Source organism: Cyprinus carpio, chromosome A3, assembly GCF_018340385.1.
Source record: "Cyprinus carpio isolate SPL01 chromosome A3, ASM1834038v1, whole genome shotgun sequence".
Taxonomy (NCBI): Eukaryota; Metazoa; Chordata; class Actinopteri; order Cypriniformes; family Cyprinidae; genus Cyprinus; species Cyprinus carpio.
This window is the reverse complement of record NC_056574.1, coordinates 24,438,845-24,460,352: the sequence shown is the minus strand read 5'-3', so window position 1 is coordinate 24,460,352 and position 21,508 is coordinate 24,438,845. Positions and strand designations below refer to the sequence as shown.

At 38.1% G+C, this 21,508-nt stretch overlaps 1 protein-coding gene across 1 annotated transcript; it reads right to left on the bottom strand.

The window, feature by feature from the left end:
• Positions 1 to 347: 347 nt before the first annotated feature.
• Positions 348 to 21,474, bottom strand: gsg1l (gsg1-like). Its single transcript, XM_019075293.2, has 5 exons — positions 20,929 to 21,474; positions 10,574 to 10,621; positions 7,450 to 7,602; positions 5,579 to 5,690; positions 348 to 1,452 (listed from the first exon to the last, which is right to left on the bottom strand). The coding sequence occupies exons 1-5, from the start codon at positions 21,215 to 21,217 to the stop codon at positions 1,140 to 1,142; spliced, it is 915 nt and encodes a 304-aa protein (XP_018930838.1). The 5' UTR covers positions 21,218 to 21,474; the 3' UTR covers positions 348 to 1,139.
• Between the last annotated feature and the right edge of the window lie 34 nt (positions 21,475 to 21,508).

The window sequence follows — 21,508 nt, the reverse complement described above, 5'->3', positions numbered from 1 at the left end:
GTGTGTTCTTCTTCGTTACAATATAAACAATAACTTTATAAGGTCTTAAAATAACCCTTGAATATACGCAAGTCACAATAGCAAAAATATACAATAAAATAAAATAAAATGGCACTTGAAAAACATTCAAGATATGAAATAATTTGCAATTTCCTTTTCAATTGAAAACGTAAGAGGCTTCTATTATTTATACTGGATGAAACATTGTTCATGTTTTTTTCCACAAAACTAAACACTTCATTTTGTGTGATGGTATAAAATGATTCAGTGTGTTTCTAAAGAATAAAGAACTGTTGTGCTTAGTTTCCTATATCTAGTCTAAAAACAAACTTGAAAAAAATTCAAGATGACAATTTTGTACCTCTTTTATCAAATGAAAAAGACAGGATTATAGTGCATACATAGATAAATATACAATTTAGTACATTCATTAATAGATATAATTTCATTCATTGTATTGTATGTACATTAATAACATGTTCACAATATTACAAAAAAAATATTTGGGGGGAGGGTTTATAATCTTGTCACTGACTGTTGCTAATCAAGCCAGTAATGCACGACAAAAGACAGAAATAGGCAAAATCCAAGTGGCAGTAACCTTGTATACCTAGTGGATGTTGCAACTGAATTGGGCCGTGCTTCTCCTGTGTTCAGCTGCAGCAGTTTTGAAGGCCGGATTTAAATGGTACTCTTCTCTGCTGTTTGTGACATAAAGGCATATTCAAGCAGATTTCACCAGTGGAGGAGTGCATTTCACCTACTGCGTAAGACCAGTAAATACTCTGGAGCATGTTTAGCTGTCAGGGCGAAGGACCGACAGATATTTTTTAATACAGTTTTAGCAGCGTGCACTATTCAGTCTTCATGGCAGTGTAAGTCGTTTGGTTATCCCACCTGTCTGTGCAGCAAAAAATAAAAACATTCCCTTTCCACATGATTTTATTTACAATTGCTGTTTTCTCTCTGCTAAGGCTCCAGCACCTCATTCAGTACCGCTACTCAGGTCAATTTTCACCATTGTAATACGTTTTAAAAAAGGGAATTTAACCTTTCAACCCCTCACATCCCAGTTCTTCAGTATTCCGAGTCCTCCGGTCTGAGCAAGGCCACCAGTGCAGTACCAAGTACATGTCCTCTCAGCACTGCTCTTCTCCCAGAGACTCTGTGTTGTCGCTCTGGTCCATCGGAGCTGGCGGGGAGCGTATTTTCCCACGACCGCTCCCATGGCTGCTTCCGTGACTTGGGTAAACATCTATAGAGCTGGAAATGGACTGGACGGACCTGTCACGGTAGTAATGGAAGGCCTCTGGGTCCAGAAAGGTTTGCTCCTCACGTAGGCCTTGTTCAAAGAGCTTCCGTTTGTGCCGGAACTCAATCACCGTTTTTGTGTAGGAGTTGAGAGTGGTGACAGAGGCAGCCATGCAACAGGTAAATGAGCCCCAGGCCATACTGTGGAACATACACATGAAAAAAAAAATGTAATAAGATTTTACAATCTGTTTATTTCTTCTACTTTTTTACCATAGCACATTGTCAAATAATGTACATATAAACACACACACACACACACACACACACATAGTGGGTATATAAAAAAAAATCACCCCCCTTTAAAATAATCACATTTTATTGCATTGCAACCTGAAATCAAGACGGACACAGTTTTTGTTTTATCCAGCTGTATTCAGTATCTCTTTAGTCTGCTGGGATCTGTCTCTTCTAACTTTGCATATTTAGACGTTGCAGTATCAGCCCACTCTTCTTTGCAGAACTGCTCAAGTTCAGGTAAATTTGATGATGAGCATTTGTGGACTGCAGTCTTCAAGTCATTCCACAGATTTTCAGTGGGGTTTAAGTCTGGGCTCTGACTAGGCCACGCAAGGACATTCAGCTTTTTCTCCTTCAACCACTGTGTGCTCAGTTTTGCTGTGTGCTTTGGGTCTTTGTCATGTTGGGAGGTAAACCTTCTTCCCACTGACAACTTTCTGGCAGATTTAGCAGATTTTCCTCAAGAATTTGATGGTATTTAGCTCCATCTATTTTTCCTTCAATCCTGACATGTGCTCAGTCCCTGCTGCAGAGAAACACTCAGAACGGGACATTAGCACCTCCATGCTTTACTGTAGGAATGCTGTTATGTGGATGGTGAGCTGTTTTGGATTTCCGTCAGACATATTGTTCTATTTTAGTCTCATCTGCCTCAGAATCTTCAAGGTGCGTTTTGGCAAAGCTCAGTCGTGACTGCATGTGGCCTTTCTTGAGGAGTGGCTTTTTTCTTGAAACCCTCCCATACAAGCCACATTTCTGGCATGCAAAGGCTAAAGGCCTTAATTTTGTTTTTGGTCGAAAATGAGTTATTGATATTTTTGGGAAATTCAACACCTCCTTTACCGTGTCCATAAGTATCTTGAGTCAATTTCATTGTTTTTTTGAGAAAATAATGGTTGTCTTTACAGTAACTTAGAAAAGCCAAGTAGAAACCAAGGCAGAGCACCGTATAACACCGGTTACCGCTCTTTCACTTTGTTTTGGAGTGCTCAAATTGAGTTACACTACTCTGCCTTTATTTAGCCGTGCATCAATATGTAACAATAAGTTACAGTGCCAGCCTGGAATTATACTGTATTCTGCGTTTATTTTACTGTCCATTAAAGTCTGCTGTGTTTAAATTATGATGTAACCTGTGCACTTTCATACATCTGTCATTGAACCACTTCATTAGACAAACTAATTAGAACCAAACTGCTCCATATAACAAAGCACTGTAAACAAGCAAGGACTAGATAACTGGTTGTTATTAATTTTGTCTAGTTGTTATTAAAGAGCCCGGATAGCTCAGTCAGTAGAACATCAGACTTTTAACCAGAGGGTCCAGGGTTCAAGTCCCTGTTCGGGCCATCTTCTTGGGGAAGTTGTGGCCTCATGGTTAGAGAGTGGGACTTGTAATCCAAAGGTTGCAAGTTCAAGTTTCGGGCTGGCAGGAGTTGTGGGTGGGGGGAGTGAATGTATAGCGCTCTCTCCACCCTCAATACCACGACTGAGGTGCCCTTGAGCAAAGCACCGAACCCCAACTGCTGCCCACTTCTCCATGTGTGTGTTCACTGCTGTGTGTGTGCACTTTGGATGGGTTAAATGCAGAGCATGAATTCTGAGTATGGGTCACCATACTTGGCTATATATCAAGTCACTTTCACTTTTTCACACAGTCAGAAAAAATAATTAATACAGTCACATTACTATGTTATAGCCTATGCAATAGCCCATGATCACTAGATTTTATACAAGTGTTACTATAATGATTTTGTAAATGGTGATTAGCAACCAAATATTGATAATGTGGAAGTTACTGCCTTTTGCCTTGACGTGACATCTCACTGCAAAGGCAGAGTACAGTAACTTCAAAGTAGGGGTAAAAATCAAGTTTGAGCTCAAGATTTTTTTTTTTGCGTAGATAATTTTGATTACTAAAACATCTAATTGCCAGATTTCCAGTGTCCTACCTGTAATAAATCTGGCAGGACAATTAAAATCTTTCAAGTCATTTTTCTTAGGTCCACACTATAGCGAGTTGAGGACTTTTGCCTTTGTAGGGCAGATTAGTGGAGAAATTGTGATATTGTTGTCACATGCACACAATGACCACTCTTTGTCATAAATTCCTGCAACTGCTTCAGAGTTTCCTCCTGACTCTTTCATCCAGTTTGGAACGATGAAGTCATTCAGAAGGAGCAAAAACCCAGTCATACACTTCAGAAAGAACACAAAAACAATACATTCTCTTAATAAATTTGTTAAAAAACAATTTCACTACAGAATGAGACACTATTAATATGGAAAATTAATACTTAATATGCATATATGAATGCATCATATTACTTTGAGGTTTTAGATTTTTCTGAAATAACTGTTTTTTTGTTTTGTTTGTTTGTTTTTTGCCATGAACTTTTTGCCATGTCCAGTCTGTATCTATGTTCTGAAACTGGTTTTATCTTTATTTGCATTTATCAGAAGTATAAAAATTGCATTCCTCAAAAAGCGTCTGTGATTTATAGACTGCATATAACCTTCAGTTTCAAATCAAAAACCATGAGAGTTCAGTATTTGTACTTGTGAGCTGGGGAAATTAAACCTTGAAGCTAAAACTTCAATTACTCTTTCATTTTCAGGTTCTTACTATTCAGTAAGGTAGTAAAGGTAGAACAGAAATAGAGGGGGAGGGGGAAAAAACAAGAAATTGGCCAGATGGCAGAGGACAAATGAAGCAATTTTAGCCTAGACTAATGGATGCCAGGCAAACATCTGTGGTAATTCAGCCAATGTAAATACCACTTTCATGCCTGTCAGAACCCCAATGCATGTCTCTTACATCCAAGTGCCAAAATAACACAAATCATTTGCTGGGAGATCCAGTATAGCCATTCCCTCTCTAGTCCAACAGACAGGCATGGTCCCAAAAAATTCACTGTACAGTACAGCTGACACACAACATAAAACTCCAATGGAAAAGTTTCTATTTAAGACTTTTTCATTTTTATAAAGGTAGTAAACGCACTTCTGACTTTACATTTTTAGTAATTTTCACCAAAAGGCACTCTTGGTCACTGTCTACTGATACCACTAACTTTTTTTCTATCCAATTTAGCAATCCATCTGTTTGGAATCCAATCCAGGTATTTGACCTGCAATATCTTTCTTCTTTCTATCTGTATTCACAGCAATAAATTATATTTTAAAATATTTTCAAATAGAAAACAGGTATAAATATTTCATATTATTGCTGTTTTTACTGTATTTTGAAAAAATAAATCCAGCCTTGGTGAGTGGACACTCAAAATCCTCAATTTTTTTTTTTTTTTTTTTTTATGGTGGTGGGGGGGGGGGGGGTTATATGGGTCAATGTGGCCTCACAGAACAGAGAGAAAGTGAGGAAACCATTTTGAAGGTTAATTAGATTTTTTTCTCTCTATGTTGTCAGTTCTGTTGGAAAGAGAGCTCTTATATTGGAGAAAGTGAACCTGAAATGAGAAGGGTCTGCTAGAGCCAGACTCATTTGTTGCAGAATGAAGACCAGACACCCGCACATCTGTGACTTCTGAGAATGCCTTGCCTCTTTGCCTTTGAGAATTATACAACTCAGGATGGAAATAAAAGCACCAAGTACTGGGAAGGGACTTGCAGCTACTGCTCTAGAGAAATCCATTCAATTACTGATCAGGAACTACTAAGGGTGAAAATATACAGTTTGAAAATACATAGAGTTTAGTCATGAATCAGATGTTGCTGCTTCTCACTACCTGAGCAAGGGCGAACGTAAAGTGAATTTTCAATGAATTTTCAACATCCACATTCAAACCTATCATATGACTTAAAATGACTCAAAATACGGAGTCATGGATTACTTTTACAATACTTTCATGGTGCTCTTTTGTCTCAATTTAATGTCCTTCCTGAATATAAGCATTATTATTATTATTATTATTATTATTATTATTATTATTATTATTATTATTATTATTATTTCCATCAAGTTTAGGCTGTAGATGCAAATGTGATTGGAAGTATCAGAGATGCTTACCAAAAAGACCAGCCATAGTCCCATGTGTGAGGCCTCCAGTCCTCTGGTCCCAAACTGACTGTGATCTGGAAAACTTGTGTGTACATCATATGAGCCACCATTCCCAGAAGACCTGTTGAGGAATCCACACACGCAATTGGTAATTTCTCATACCGTTGTTGCTCATTGGATAGAAATTATTTTGTCATTATTTACTCATCCTCATGTTGTTCCAAACCTGTATGACTTGCTTTTTACTGGGGAACATAGCACATCTGTCAACTTCTGTGCTTCTGAGACTGACTTCCCATTTCTGACTCAATGATCCAGTATTGAAAAGAACTATGTGAACATTTTTGTTCAAAAAAATCCTCTTTTGTTTTCCACAGAAAAACAGCATGGATTTGAAATGAGGGTGAGTAAATTAGGACTAGTTTATGGATGTTTGTATATTTATGGAACTGTGTACTCAGTTTGCATCATAGAGATGATATAAGCACTTAGAATACAGATTTACAGATTTTCTCTCTGACAAACACTGTTATTAACCTTTGATCCATTGGATTACAAGATAAAATCCCTGCATTATGTGCAGGTAGAACCTGTTCCCAATCAAAAACAGTAGGATCAGTGTGTCCGGTGTATCTAGTGTCAAGGGCTCAAAAACACCATAGTTGAGGGATGAATAATGTGCATTACATTTGCTTTTTTATTGTTACTTTAAAAACAGCTTGTTACTCTACTGACAAATATATCACTCTGTTAAATAATAATTATTAATTTCCTCTATTTATTTTTCTACTGGTTGTCCCTGATAGCCCAGATTTTACATCGGATTATTTGTTTTCAGCAACAAAAATGGTTTTCCAGTTAACTGAAATTCATCAATATAACTTAGTTTTTAATGTAACATCAATCATATTTTCTGGTAGCTTAAATAGTTTAGTTCATGGTGTTTGAGGATTTAGGGTCTATCATGCAGCTGTCCATTTTGGCATGTGCCTAATCTGGCAATTTTTTTTCCAAGTGATGGATAAATTTGCACAAAAATGTAGTAGTTTGAATAGACTGACAACCTGTGATGTCTACAACTAAAGATATGGGAATATTTTTTCTTCCTTTGAAAAGTTCAAAGCCTATTTAATTTATCGTAACTTGTGTTTAACCGCTGTCAGCTAACCACGCAAAGGCTCATCTCTGGATGGGTGATTTCACTCTCTCTCTCGCGCTCTCTCGGCTGCAGTTGGAATTAAAAAGCATTAAGGCCCCAAATGAACAAGACTATTGGGTATTCAGCAAATCAAATAATCAGAAATTCAAAAAGCAGCAGCTGTTATGGCTTTCTAACTGCTGAGAAACAGTTAGAATTTACCCATGATGCACTAGACTGCAGAGGGAGAGAGATGTAGTCCGGGGAGACCTCTGTTTTCTCCACATCATCTCCTTCTCAAGTCAGTGTGTCTTGAGTGTGAAATTACTAGTTAACAGATTCCACTGAATCTTAAAAAAACGGTAACATTGACAACAAAAATTAACATTTGTATATCAAGTGGCTTGCTTTAGGTTATTCTGCTCATAAAGTATTATCCTAGTAATAACAAAGTGTAAAATATTCATACACACACATATTAATTATACGTAGTATTATATGTATTATCAATTAAGAGATCTCTATTACCAAATCACTAAATTGAAAATTACCAATTCTGAAGTTCTGCAGGGATTTACAGATGATGCTGTATGAATTATACAAGCCCAAAACTTTCTATTGTCACCATCATTTGTGACTGTGGTCAGACCGAACAGGTGTCTTTGTATGGGTAATGAATATAATGAAGTAATGCACAATTAGTTTCTCTAAGTGTGAGGTGGGGACAAGGGTGGAGGCGTACCTGACAGCACAGTGAAGACTGCGGCGAAGGCGTTCAGTTTGAGTCCGTCGATCACGTTACTGGAGTGAAATAGCTCCAGACACATCAGACTGAAGCCAACGACCAGCAACATGATGTATAGCACCTCAGACACAACTGACAGCCAAAGGACACCTGCAGTACACACACACTGGTGAGCAAAGTGCTCTTCTTTTGCCCCATAATTCTCTCTGTCTCTTTTATTCACACTGTCAGATTGTGGGAATTTAACAACTCCCCTACTGCATATAAAATGGACATGCATGCATTTTTGTACAGTCGTTCTTCTTTACGCAGAGTTCAGTTGGCAAAGAGCAGATGGGTGTTCTGAGTTCAGTAAGGTCACTAAGAGATATGAGCATCCATCTTTAATTACTGCTCCATAAACGAACAGATTACAAATCTAATTTAAATCCAAAAATAAAGGTTTTAGGATTATGCAAAATTTTAAACAGTGTAGTATATAATATGACTTGGAATGAATAAATATTTGAGATTATGCACTATTTCTAGGCAACTAATCAAATAAGCTAATTTGTTAAATTGATCATATAACTCTTCATACAGATGGTCAGATGTACAAGATGCTCTTTGGATCAGCTCAAATAATGCTGGAGAATGTGATCATCAGGTTTTACACAAACCTGTGGAGTTCATGCAGCTTGAGTTCAGTACTGTTCCAATGTTTGAGGGTCAGTAAGATTTTTAAATGTTTTTTACAGTAGTCTTAAGCTTACCAAGGCTGCATTTATTTGGAAAAAAAAAAAAAAAAAAACGGAATATTGTGAAATATTATTGCAATTCAAAATTGTTGTATTTTTATTGTAATATATTTTAATGCAAAACAAAAAAAAAGAGGGAAAAAAAAGAAAAATAGAAGCATTTGGACTCTGTAATGGTGCTGAATACTCCAAAAAGGAGTAAAGAAATGCATAAACATTCCTGAGTAATTATTAGAAGTCAACTTTCTCTTTAACTGCAATTTGAAAAGCAATGCTGCCCTTCTGTTTTAAACCACCTATTGGCAACAGGATATGACATGCTTTACACTAACTCAAACATACCATGTTTAATCTGTACCAAACTTCACATGTTTGATAAAAGTCATAGCGCCACCAGGAAGTTTGGCACATATATAAATGACTTTGACATAAAACTTTGACATTTAAAAGCATATTGCCCACCGTTAGCTGTTTTCCTAAAGCCACCGGGTGGCAGTGAGCCTGGGTGCAGGGACCCTTTTAACACTGCTTGCAGCTTTAATTTTATTTATAAACATATTTTTGAGAGATTAGGGAAACATCTAACTGTATCCATCAGACTGGCTCCAGGGTGTTTCCATAACAGCAATCAGCTTCTCCTAATTAGTAGAATTCCCATTCACCCCAGAGTTTCCTTAAAGGAGATCTCTGTAGAGATAAGGGGTTGTTTTGGTTTGAGAACATAACACTACTTTCATGCTTTGAACATTCAGAGTTTACTTTACAGTCTAGTCTGCTTAAACACCTGTACTACCAATTATCCACAGTGAAATTTGGCTTCATTTGGGGTTTCACAATGCATTCCCTAACATGCGTTGAATAAAAGATGACAGACTTTGAGAGAAAAGCAGGTGGTGAGTGATTAAAGCATCTTAACCTGAAATATGATGGCATTGTGCAATATTAATGTCTGGAGTTTTTGTCTTCAAGAGTTCAAACAAAACATGGCACCTTTGAAAGTCCGCCCAACATTTTTCAGAGGCAACTATAAACAATGTGCCAGTTTTCTTGGGGGCTCCTTGAGGCAGTCCCAGAGAAAAGCACTTTTTGAAGGCTTGATATCGTCTGAGCTGTGGCATCATTGAGAGAGGACAGAGATAGAAGCACTAAATCTTATGTTGGCCTGACCTGAGCATATTTGGTAGTCATAAAATAAATTTCTTATTCTAATGTTTGCACAAACAATTTTTCAAACAATCTTCTGTACAAGACAACACTTAGATAGAGGGGTGAATCTGCAAACACTTCAATCAAAATGCACTACCATCACTCTTCGGCTGATTCCACAAATATCAGCAGCTTTGAAACAAATGTGATTATCACTGGAGACCTTGAGAGTCAGTCATGACTTAAAAGATAAAACCGGGGTCTAAAGAGAACAGAGAATGGTGTAGTTTGCCTGGCAAATGTTCTCCCCTGAAACTATGGCAGATGTAATTTGCAAGCAAAATTCATTTTCCTTTTTGATTGCGGTGTATTATCTCCAGATTTGTTCAAGGCGAGATGTATTATGCAGTAGGCCCCTGAACTAAAAAAAATATAAATAAAAAATAAAAAAAATCAATATTCTAAATGACATTTCTCCTGTGAAGGCTTTGTCAACCTCATAGAAAACATCAGCAATAAAGCATGCCATTAAAATTATTTTTAGTAAAGGAATGCATTAAGTTATCAATGTTCACACTCTTACTGTTTAATTTTTATGTTAACCATGGACACACAAGATTCACATTAGGATTGTCTTTTACTTTGTCTTGTTTTTCTTTTACAGTGTCACATCTCATATTGTGTATTGTGTTTAACAGCATTCTGTAAAGGAAATTTAATTTTACCTACATATTTCCACACTTTTGTAACTAGGCTGATTGGAAATTATGCACTGAAAATAATCTATTCACAAGTGATATTTCCTTTGTCTTTTCTTTGTTTGAGATCAAGTGAAAACCTAATTTATAAAGAATTTTCAAACTTTAAGATTAAAGTTCTTGGCCTGGGACAAGAATAATTGTATAAATTATACATAAAAGGTATTTGAAAAATATGAAAAAGGTTTCCCCAGTTTAAATGTGACCTTCATAGTGAACAACGTTCCACATCTCTAACTCTAATACAATTTTTTCATCACAGCTTGCCATACTTAAAGTGCATAAACTGTATTGGCCTGGAGAATGTGAACATTCACTCAAACATGCATACATCAACTAATGTACCACATATGTAGCATGCATCAAATAATAAAGCAGGGATGCTCCAAGGCAGACATAAGAGATCCGTCATTTGTTTCAAGTTTCGGTGTGTGCTGTCAGACAAGCCTGAATGGCACTCTAATGACAGCCGTTACTCACCTCTCTCAGATGCTGGGGCCAGATCAATAAAACTCCTGCATTTCTCACCTGGAAAGACACAAGACGACCGAAGAGTTAACATCTGTGCTCTACAAGCTCTTTTTGTGTACTGTGATTCAGGGGGCTCAGCTTCATCTTTACAGTGCTGTTTTCCAGTGATAAGACAGCTTTAGCAGTCTGCTTTCCTTTGGATCAATCCATCACTTCAGTTTTTTTCTAAAGACAGGACACTACACTTTCTTTTCTTTTCAGATGCACTTGTGCTCCCAATTAAAAAATAAATAAATAAATAAAATAAATATATATATATATATATATATATATATATATATATATATATATATATATATATATATGTATATATATATATATATATATATATATGTATATATATATATATATATATATATATATATATATATATATATATATATATATGTGTAAAATTAAGAGTACTTTCTGAACAATATTACGAGGTGATATTTGACCTCTTTAAGTGATTTACAGGGCCAATTTTTTATTATTATTATTATTATTTTTTTTACCTTTTGTAATGGCATTTTTTTATAACTTTATTAAAAGTGTCATCTTTTGTGTCAAAAAAGAAGAATAAGTTACCTATCAAATGAAATCAGTATTAACTCAATTAATTTGCACTAGAGAGGTGGCAAAGAAGAACACAAAAGTGACATTTACAGACGGCTCAGAGGTGGCATGAGTGCAATTAAATTCATGTTAGGATGAACGTTAATGAACTATAAAATATTGAATAAGGAAATATTAAATGATTTACATTAATAATAGAAATATTATGTGTATTTAATAATAGAAATATTAAATGATGATGCTCTAAAAATTAAATTAAAACTGCCAGTAGTTGATGTCAAGTCACAGATTTTATCACTGAATCATTCATTCAATTGATTCGTTCAGATTCATTCACGAATGACGCAAGTGATTATCTTAATGAATGGTCAATTGAATCATCTGCTCACTAAAAATGCACATTCATTCATAAATGAAACATGGCTGTGTTTGTTTGGAGATGCGCAGCTGCTCAGCTCTGACTTTGAAAAACTTTTCGTTAACGAATAGACTACACCAAAATCAGGCAATAGTGTTGTGGTCAGAAAATGTAAGTCAATAAATATTAACTTCTTGCTTATTGAACTGTTGTATTAAATCAATATCACATGCAAAAACTCCCTTTATAATCTTTAAAACCTGTAACTCACCTTTATTCATCGCAATCTCTTAAAGTTCCATAATAATAATGCACAATGAATCTCATATTTATTTACATCACGTCTACACACTACATAAAGCATGCATACATTAATCAATGCTGCAAAAACACGTTGCAAGCACAAACCTTTGAAGCTCCCCTGAGCACAAACATAAATACGCTGATTGGGTCAGTCGCACTGGTCCTCCTAAATATTTTTTAGGAGTCGCATGCAGTACCTAGTTTTCACTCGCAAATGTGACTGAAATGGTCGCACTGTGGTGTTTCTTAAGCCTAGTTCACACTACACAACTTAAAACGTAGGCAGATCGCTGTGCTGTTCAGACTACATGACTTATTGGCATTGTTGGGAAGTAACTAGTTACACGTAACGGCGTTACGCAATTTAATTACCAATGGTTAACACAAGACAAGGGAAGTCTGCTTTTAGTTATTAATTATGCCGCCCGCAGCTGGAATCAGTTTCCCGAAGAGATCAGATGTGCTAAAACAATAGTCAAAACTTTGAGTTAAGACTCAAAACTCATCTGATTAGCTGTGCATTTATTGAATGAGCACTGTGCAATGTCCAAACTGATTGCACTATATTTTATGTATAATCATTTTCTATTTTTAACTGTTTTAAATTCACTTAAATCAATTTTTAATTCATTTTCAAAGTTTTATTATTATTTTATTTTCTTTTAAAAAAAAATTAATTACCATTGTGTATGAAATGTGCTATTTAAATAAACTTGCCTTGCCTTGCTTTACAAAATAAATGTAACTGTAATCAGTAATGAAAATGTTAATGACTACAAAGTGGATTACATTTGAATATTTACACACATCAACATACAGATTTAATTGATTTCTTTCCCAAATTGCACTGACTACTCTGAGACATACGGCCCTATAATTTCCACGATGTGGAAACTACAGACTGCTACGTAGAATCCAGTCATAAAAATGGAATTCCCATAGTCTAACACGGACAGAATATGCCTGTCACACCCCAGGACTCATTTAGTGTGTTTTTGCCCCTGTGACCCAGTTTCTGTCTCCCGTGTTTGGTTTGATTAGTTCCCAGGTGTGTCTAGTTTCTTCCCCATGTGTTCCATGTCCCTGTTAATTTAGTCATTCCACTCACCTGTGTTTCCCCAATTATCCTGTCTTTAAAGGTCCAATTATCCTGTCTTTAATTTGCCGCCTTTGTGGAGTGGACTCTGGCGAGAAATGGGTCACTGCTTACCATCTGCCCTGTGGAGGATCTTGCCAGAGCCACTCCTGACCCAGAGCCCAGTCCACCATCTCCCCACGGTTCGGAGCATAAGCCCGAGCCCACCAATGACGGAGAGCCAGAGTGCAACCCGTCAGACCAGGTGCGAGAGCCGCCGACAATACGCACCATGAGGGAGCAAGCCGTGGACGGTGTGAGTGCGGAGTGGAGCTCCGCCCCATGCATCGCGGTTGAGGGTGAGCAAATTATGTAGCGCCAAAAGGACCAAAATGAGGAGGTGGAATTTATAGACCGGGACTCTGAACTGGAGGATGACCTGCCCCCCTCTCCAGCCCTCCTTCATCTGTGGTTTCCTCGTCCAGCCCTGAGGGGGCTTCCAATTTCCCAGTGCCTGTTCCCCAGTTGAGCCCAGGAAGGGCTCCTGTTCCCCAGTTAAGCGTCGGGCATCGACCATCCTTATGCCTCGGGACTCCACTCCTCTGGCTTCGCCTCGTCCCTCCATCCCTCTGGCTCTGTCAGGCTCCTTCATCCCCTTGGCTCCACCTAAGTCCTCTGTCACTCTGGCTCCACCGCAGCCTTCCGGATCCACATCTCTGTCTGTCGCCAGAGCCATCAGTTTTGCCTTGGACCTCCGGATCTTCCCCATCTCCCTGGCTCTCCGTCTCCACCTCAGGCTCCTCCACCTGCTCCGCCGCCATTGCTTGGCCCCCTGGAGTCATTCCTCTCACCTGTGTTTCCCCAATTATCCTGTCTTTAAAGGTCCTAGTCTCTTCAGTCTGTGTTTGTCAGGCCTACAAGAAACTTATGTGTGTCTTCCTCCTGTTTCCACGTTGGATTTACCCCTGTATTGGATTAATAAAGTCTTATTTCGCTTATCCTTGGCTCTGTGTTCCTTTCCGGCAGTGTATTGTGACAATGAAACATTTTGGACGAATAAATCAAAAGGAGGTCAGTAGGCCTACATTTGAATCAAAACAAGATATGGACTTGTGTCTGTGAATATTAAGCCGCAAAAAGACAATATATGAATACTGCACGGTCTGTGAAAATCAAGCGCGGACTGGCCATCGGGAGAACCGGGACAATTCCTTATGCCCTGGCAGCTGATTTGGCCTGCTATTTTAATATTATCATTGTACAGTTGCCTGCCATATGTACTAAAGTGATTATTTCCATTCCAATTCGGCATTTGATAATTAAATCTCTAATAAATCATAAATCGGTTAGTCATGACTGTCAATGCTTTGGCTCACGTGCTCTCCGCGCCTCTGCCAAATGGTTTTGATCAGAGTAATCAATGCGAGAGAGAGAATGGAGTGGACTGTGGAAGTGCGCAGGTGGAGCAGAGAAGCAAAACTGCTGTTCGGGGTTTCAAGTGCAGGTCAGTTTCATCTGTAAATATGCTATTGTAGTTTTGTCTTTGTTCACTTAGTTAAGCAGCAACAGCCCACCGATCATCAGTCATCACTCAAAATACTGTTTAAACGACATTATTGCTTAATGTTACAGTAGTAATTTAGCAGACAAATAATCATATTGTAACAACTGGCAGTTGTTCTATAGAAGCTAGGCTACTAAACTGTTGCTAAGATAATGGCTAGTGGGGTGCTCATATCCAAGCATCACGTTTGTTTACTTTGGCTAGCGGAAAGTGTGAGCACTCGTGTCCCATACACCGCACAACCCTGAGTTTCTCTGTGAGCAGAAGCACCGACAAAACAAACCAGCAAGAGGCAGTACTGTCTTCTTTCTCTTTTTATTCTGAACACAGAATAAGAACTTACACAGGCAAGGCCATATCACAAGTCCCCACCCCTACACGTCTCTCTCCATGACAGTGACAGCCACACTTTTACATAACATGGCAAGAGGGTTAGTGACCCCAAGAGGGTTAGTGTCCCCACAACTCTAGTCTCCCACAATAAAATCCAGCATACGCCTCTGGCCACTTCATAAAATAGTCCATAGCGAACAGGACAAAGCGGTTGCCTTCCTCTTTGATGGGAAAAGGATCCAAGATGTCAAGCCTGATCCTCTACATGGGTGCCCTGACTAGGTACTGCTGCAACGGCGCGTGAGAGCGAGGACTGGGTCCCTTCTGTGCTTTGCAGCTCTGCATCCTGCCGACACCACGGCCAGTAGAACCGCTGTCTCAGCTGCCGCACTGTCTTGGAGTTCCCAAAAAGGCCGGCTCCAACTGCCCCATGAACCCAATGGAGGACCTCCGGCTGCAGAGCATGGGGAACCAGGAGTTGCAGATGGTCAAAGGTGAGGCTAGCGTGGTCGGTCCTCAGTGTGAACCTGGTGCCCAGGAGGTAGGGCCTGAAGTGACGGACTGCCAGGTCCACTGCTAGCAACTCCTGCCGGGTGACACAGTAGTTTCTTTCGGAACGACTGAGGCTGCAGCTATAGTAGGCCACCACTCATTCTCCAGTCTCCCCCTTCTGGGAGAGTATGGTCCCGACCCCCACGTTACTGGCATCAGTGTCCACAAGGAAAGGTTGGTTGGGATCAGGTTAGGCTAGGACAGGAGCGTCTATGAGAGCGGCTTTTAGCTGCCGGAAGGCTGCCGTGCAGTCCTCAGACCACCCGATAACTGTATTTGAGTTGATGTATATGCATTAATTTATTGCTGTAGTGAACAACAAGTGAAAAAGGAGTTGTTTATTTGAAAATGAACATCGGGAAAAAATCACTCCATTTCTTGTGTCCAAACTTTCCTTAAAGCTGTGTTGCTGCTGTTGTTTTTCTTCCACTGATCTCAAGCGACCTCAACCTATGCCTTGCTCTCTCATCATTGGCTGTAGCTCATCGCGACACCTGATACCACTTGATGTCGAGTCAGCATGCTAGATATTAGGCTTGTTTGAGATGTGCCTCGCCTCACCTGAAATGTAGGTGAGAGTAGGTGGCTGCAGTGAGGGGAGGAGTGAAATAAACGCTGTCAAGATGGACAGTTCTGACCTCTCGAAGTGGAACAGATACCTATGAGATCAAAGGCGGATATCACTTTATTCTCACTCACATGCTGTGTTGTTAATAAACATGATATAATTTCAGTTCTGTTGGTTTTATATGAAAATAAATATGATGACCAAGATACTCAAAGTGCTTGCTATTTAATTCCATACAATTCCAGGTGTATTTATTATCCATTTTTTCTTACTTTAATACAAACATGTATTTTAGATTTTTATAGAAATATTACAACAATCACATATCTCACACAGAGATCGCACTATCGTCATAGTGTTTGGGAACATTCATGCATAATTCAAATACATAATCACATGAAATCAGATCAAAAAATATATATATTTTAGAAGAGAATGCAACATCACAGTTGTCTGAACCAATGAGCATTAAGCTGTGTCGTCAGTGAGTTGTTTCCCATCTTGCTTTTGGTCAGCGCAGTAGGTTTAGGGTGTGTTGTCTGTGATTTGTTTTCCGTCTTGGTTTTGGTTGGCGTTGTTGGGGTTTTTTGGCTATGATAGGCATGACATCAAAGCAAGTTGGACGTAACTCGGACACTTTTCTAACCGGCATGCATCTCGCAGTGATCACCGATGATCGGTTCTGCTCAGTTTTTGCTCATCTCACGCAAGCGTATTTGTTTGGCGTCTGCGAGGCGTCCTTGAGTAGTTCACACATAAAGATTGCCGACCACTGATCAACCCCTGATTTTCCCACGATCACAGCCCGACCTGTCGGAGAGCTCGTTAACTTGCAAATCGGACTTAAAATCCTGTAGTGTGAAATAGGCATTAGTGTTAACCTCTGAGTTATTTCGGTGTCTGTCAGATGTTTTTGATTGTGATACACACACACTCACTCACTCATTTGTTTATTTATTAATTTATTTATTCACACTGCTTAAAGTCATGTTTAAACTGATAAAACAAGTAAACCAAAATAACTGTTGTAATTAAGATTGTCCTGTGTCTTTGGGCTAGAACAGAGTTTTTGGTGCATTCTCTCAAATAGAACTTTTAATTAAACTGGTGAGGATAATTTGAGACTTAAGGCCATTTCTTCATAAAACTGTAGTCTGCAACTGCAAGTTTTAATAATAATCTTGCCAGTGGATGGGGTAAAAGAAGATGCTTAGCTTTGCCTAAAGGACAGAGGTCAAATAGAAGTGAGAGATGATCCAAAGTAACATGATAATGTGAAGACAACAACATATTAAAGTATGCGCAGTACACATTTCAAACTATTTCATGTGGTAATATTGTGATTGTCATATTTCCATTTTCCTTTGTGTCTATTTATGGCTCAAATTTCTCTTACAATGTGGCCCAGTTCAAAGAATGTAATAAATATATTGGCACTACTGCGTAGGCTTGTCAGACTCAACGAAACTTTATGTACTGAATTGTCTATATTACAGATCTCACAAGCTTTTCAATGTTTTATTACCTTAGGAAATCAAGATTCAAAGCAGCAATTAAAAACTTGACTAAAGTACAAAAGCAGTTCAAATGAATGCCGATAAATTGCACTGCCAAACAGCCAGGAAAAATTAGATTTTTGAAGGTTCAATCAGTGAAATCAAAAGAAAGGATATAGCACTTGTGGGTCCTTACAGAAACCTACCCTGTAGTGACAGCAGACTTAAAAACTACATCTAACTGAAAGTAGTTTAGAGTGTGACTGATCACACATTAGGTTGCCACTGAACATGACAGGGAGTCATATTCTGGATTTCATATTCTGGACCTTCTAAGTGCACTTCTTTTCTCATTAGATCTCCCCTGAGCTTTTTTCCTCAGTAAATAAGGTCCTTAGAGGGAGTTTAATCCTTCTGCCAGGCAGATAAGTGGCCCGTGTTAACCTCTCCTCAGTCTGAATAAGGAATCTCACTGCACCGGGAGAAATACATTAACCAATTCCAAAAACAGCCAGTGATGCAAGAACATGAGTAATTTAATTTCTAGTGGGCTTTATTTCACCAGTTACAAAGGCACTTGGGGTAATCATTTCATTTATATCAATAACATGGAATGTCTACAAGGATTCATTTTAGTCCCTTTTTGGATACAGACTCATTTATAAACTGGACATTCACACATTTGAATAGAGCTATTTTAAATCTTAAAAAGAAAAGCTGCGATTTCAAAGTTATTCAAGAAATCTATATGCTTTTACCATTTAAATACTATCTTAGGCACAATGTGATGCAATTGTATCACATACATATTGAGAAGAATAAGCAGTTCATTTTCCAATGCCTACCCAGCGGGAATCAGAATGACATGGGCTGACTCATTCATTATGGATATAAAAGCTGTAATCATCTTCATTCAGTTAATTCCTGTTCTTCCAATATTTCATAGGAATAAAGACCCATGGCTTTTGATCGACCTCTAATGAGTTTAATCTGCTATCTGAGGTTGGTGGAGGGTAATTGCATTGGTAATGAGAGTGGATGATTTGATGGCCATTAGCATTATTATGTGGTACTGTGATCAGGCAATGGGCAAAGAGAAGAGATCTTTAAGTATGATTTATTAATTAGCACGCTATGTTTTCAGCCCTCTGTGAATTTGGCTGTGCCACTCCACCGCCAGAACTATCAATCAAATTCTTGGACATTTTAGTCACTTTATAAATCTTTGCAGTTATTGATGGGTCTGCAGTATAGGCATTTAAACTGCATCTGTATTTACACATAAAAAGGGGTTCAAAACATCACCAAGATGTTAAGATAATTTATAAAAGCAACTGACAAGTGACACCATCTTGACTTGGTTGGTTTAATATCTTGATTTCTTCTACTCATGCCTGATAAGTCTGTAAGATGGCAATGCATGCACAAATGTTATAGGTTTAGAATATTATGTTAATGACTACAATAAATCATTACATGAAGATTGTGTGGATGTGTGATGAGCTTTCAACACAAAGCTTGTCTGACACCGTTGCCAGATTAATCATAAATCCCATTGATCACTAGATAGAAGAGAATGTCAACAGCAATGCTGACCAAAATAGAAAAGAAGAAGAAAAAAAAAAACTCATTAAGTCACATAACTTAATCCTCATCAGCGTAACACACACTGACCTTCTCTCGCTCCCTTGACAAAGTCTGTTGGATTAAATTGAATACAATACTAAACTTTCTGTCTATGTCTGTGTATTGAAGACATTATGTCAGTAAGTCTGTGAAACCAGTGAACTGATCACATACAACTTGGAACCTGGCAACCCCTGTTCCTGCATTCATCTGTTGACCTAGTGCATAGTGGCATAATAAAATGATCTACAGAATTGACATTTGACTTATTTTTTCTTGTCAAGCTTTGCATTGACCTAAAACCCAAAAGATTAAAATAGCATGGTTTATGTGAGAACTAAAATTCTTTTAAAATAAACTACTTCTTAAGCATGCCATTGAGTCCATTCCACATGTTCTTTTGGAAAACAGAGTTGTTGTTTTTTTTTTTTTCACATGATTGATGGTACCAATACATACTTGGTAAAGATTTCTTCACTTCTTTTTTCACTGTAGTTTATTTGGATATTAAAGCACTGGTTTTCTCTCTGGACATTAGTTTTAAAAATTATTCTGAAAACCGATTTAATTAAACATGTGAAGAAGCAAAAGACACAGTGACATTTTCCTTTCATATTCTATTGCTTTTGCAGGATATTCTTGATGTATGTTCACTAACCAATAATTTACAATGATCAAACATAGAATTTGGGACAAAACTAACCAGTCTGATTTAATATATATATATATATATATATATATATATATATATATATTATATATATATATATATATATATATATATATATATATATTTTAGAGAGACCATCCTTTAAAAATATGAGGCTATCCAAGAGCTGCTTATTTCACTGTGTTCCATGGGGAATGTGGTTATCTAATGGTGCCTTTACCAACTTCCTCAAACTCATTGAGAGTAAGTAAACCCTGACAGATGTTTCCAAAGCTGCTGGCACACAATCATTCCACTCAAATCCATTGCGCAACACATTCACACGGCTTTACACACAACCTGTTGGAGTTTTCCCCACAGTGCAAGAACACTCTATATAATTTAATTATATATAATTTGATAATGTTAATGAATGCTAATGGACATTAATCGACAGATATCATATAAATTAGCAGGTTCTTTTGTTTAACTTGTTTAATAATGCACAAGCTTTTCACCTGCATGTCTAAAACACTAGAAATTAATTGAAGGGGAGGGTGGTAACACTTTCCCACATACTGGACCCACAAAAACAACACAAATTTGTATATCGGCCACAATTAAGCGACTAACTCAAACACACTGTTATGTTTTTTAAGTTCCAAGGTTTTTTTCTTTTTTACTGTACATGTAATAAATTAAAAAAGTTTCAGTAACACTTTAGGGACCAATTCTATCAACTAGTTGTTATTAGCATACATGTTACTAGCATTTTATCTGTTTCTTATAAATCACATTTTAATTATTCTGCATGAACTCTATATCCCTTAACCCTACCCAACAGCCTACCTAAACTTCACAACTTTCACCTTACAGACTATTAATACACAGCAAATTAGTAGTTGAATTTGTGAGAATTGATCCCCAAAGTAAAGTGTGACCAACGTTTCATATACGTTTTCAAATGTAAATCAAAAAGACTCGGTAGAGTGAAGTAGATAGGACGTAATAACAGCACTCTTTGACGTTAATTTACACAGTTTAGGGATTCATTTCAAAGTATAGAGGACAAATATGAGAATGTTGTGGGTCAAATATGAGAAAGTTTGAGACATAAACAGCCCAAAACCACCGAGTTTCAGACAAATAAGCAATAAAACCATCGAGTCTCACAGAATGCCTTCGCTTTGAAATTTGAAATGTAACGGACTTAACGAACTCTTACCTCCTCCATGGATATTCTCCTCACACGAGTACCAGATCCCCGTGTGAAAATGCCTAAAGAGAAATCGGTCGTCACCAGTTTCCCAGCTATAATGAACTTTACTCGGGTCTGTCTCGTTCACCCCATAGTCAATACAATTATGCCGTCTTTCCTTACTGCAGTTGGGTTTGGGGACCCTCTGAGTCCCTTCGCACCAGTAGGTCGTGATGAACGCCGTCGTTGAGAATATGAGTGCCAGAAGATTTAACCCCACAGACAACAGAGCACGGCATTTTCGAGTGGTCTTCATAGTCCTGTAAGAAATGGCTCACACACTTGAAAAAACCTTGATTGGTGTGAGGAAAGCGCAGCGGTTGCGCTCACCTCACCTCTGCTCACCGGACAGTGACAGTGCCAGGTTTGATCTTCACACATATGAAATGAGCGTCACTCCTCCGGTGCTCGTAGGTGCAGGTGGATCCATTCGCATGGAGACAGACGTGACTCGAGTAAGAAAGACCTCTGAGGCATCTTTCAGACAAGCACTCACGCTGCCAATTGTTGTCTCTCTCTCTCTCTCTCTCTCTCTCTCTCTCTCTGC

Bases quoted from the DNA above. Each gene is read 5' to 3' on its own strand.
- gsg1l (XM_019075293.2), bottom strand. From the start codon at position 21,217: ATGAAGACCACTCGAAAATGCCGTGCTCTGTTGTCTGTGGGGTTAAAT. The intron at 10,622-20,928 runs GTAAGAGTTCGT...GTGTCTTTCCAG, and splicing joins GGAGAATATCCATGGAGGAG to GTGAGAAATGCAGGAGTTTT. The intron at 7,603-10,573 runs GTGAGTAACGGC...TGTGTACTGCAG, and splicing joins GGCCCCAGCATCTGAGAGAG to GTGTCCTTTGGCTGTCAGTT.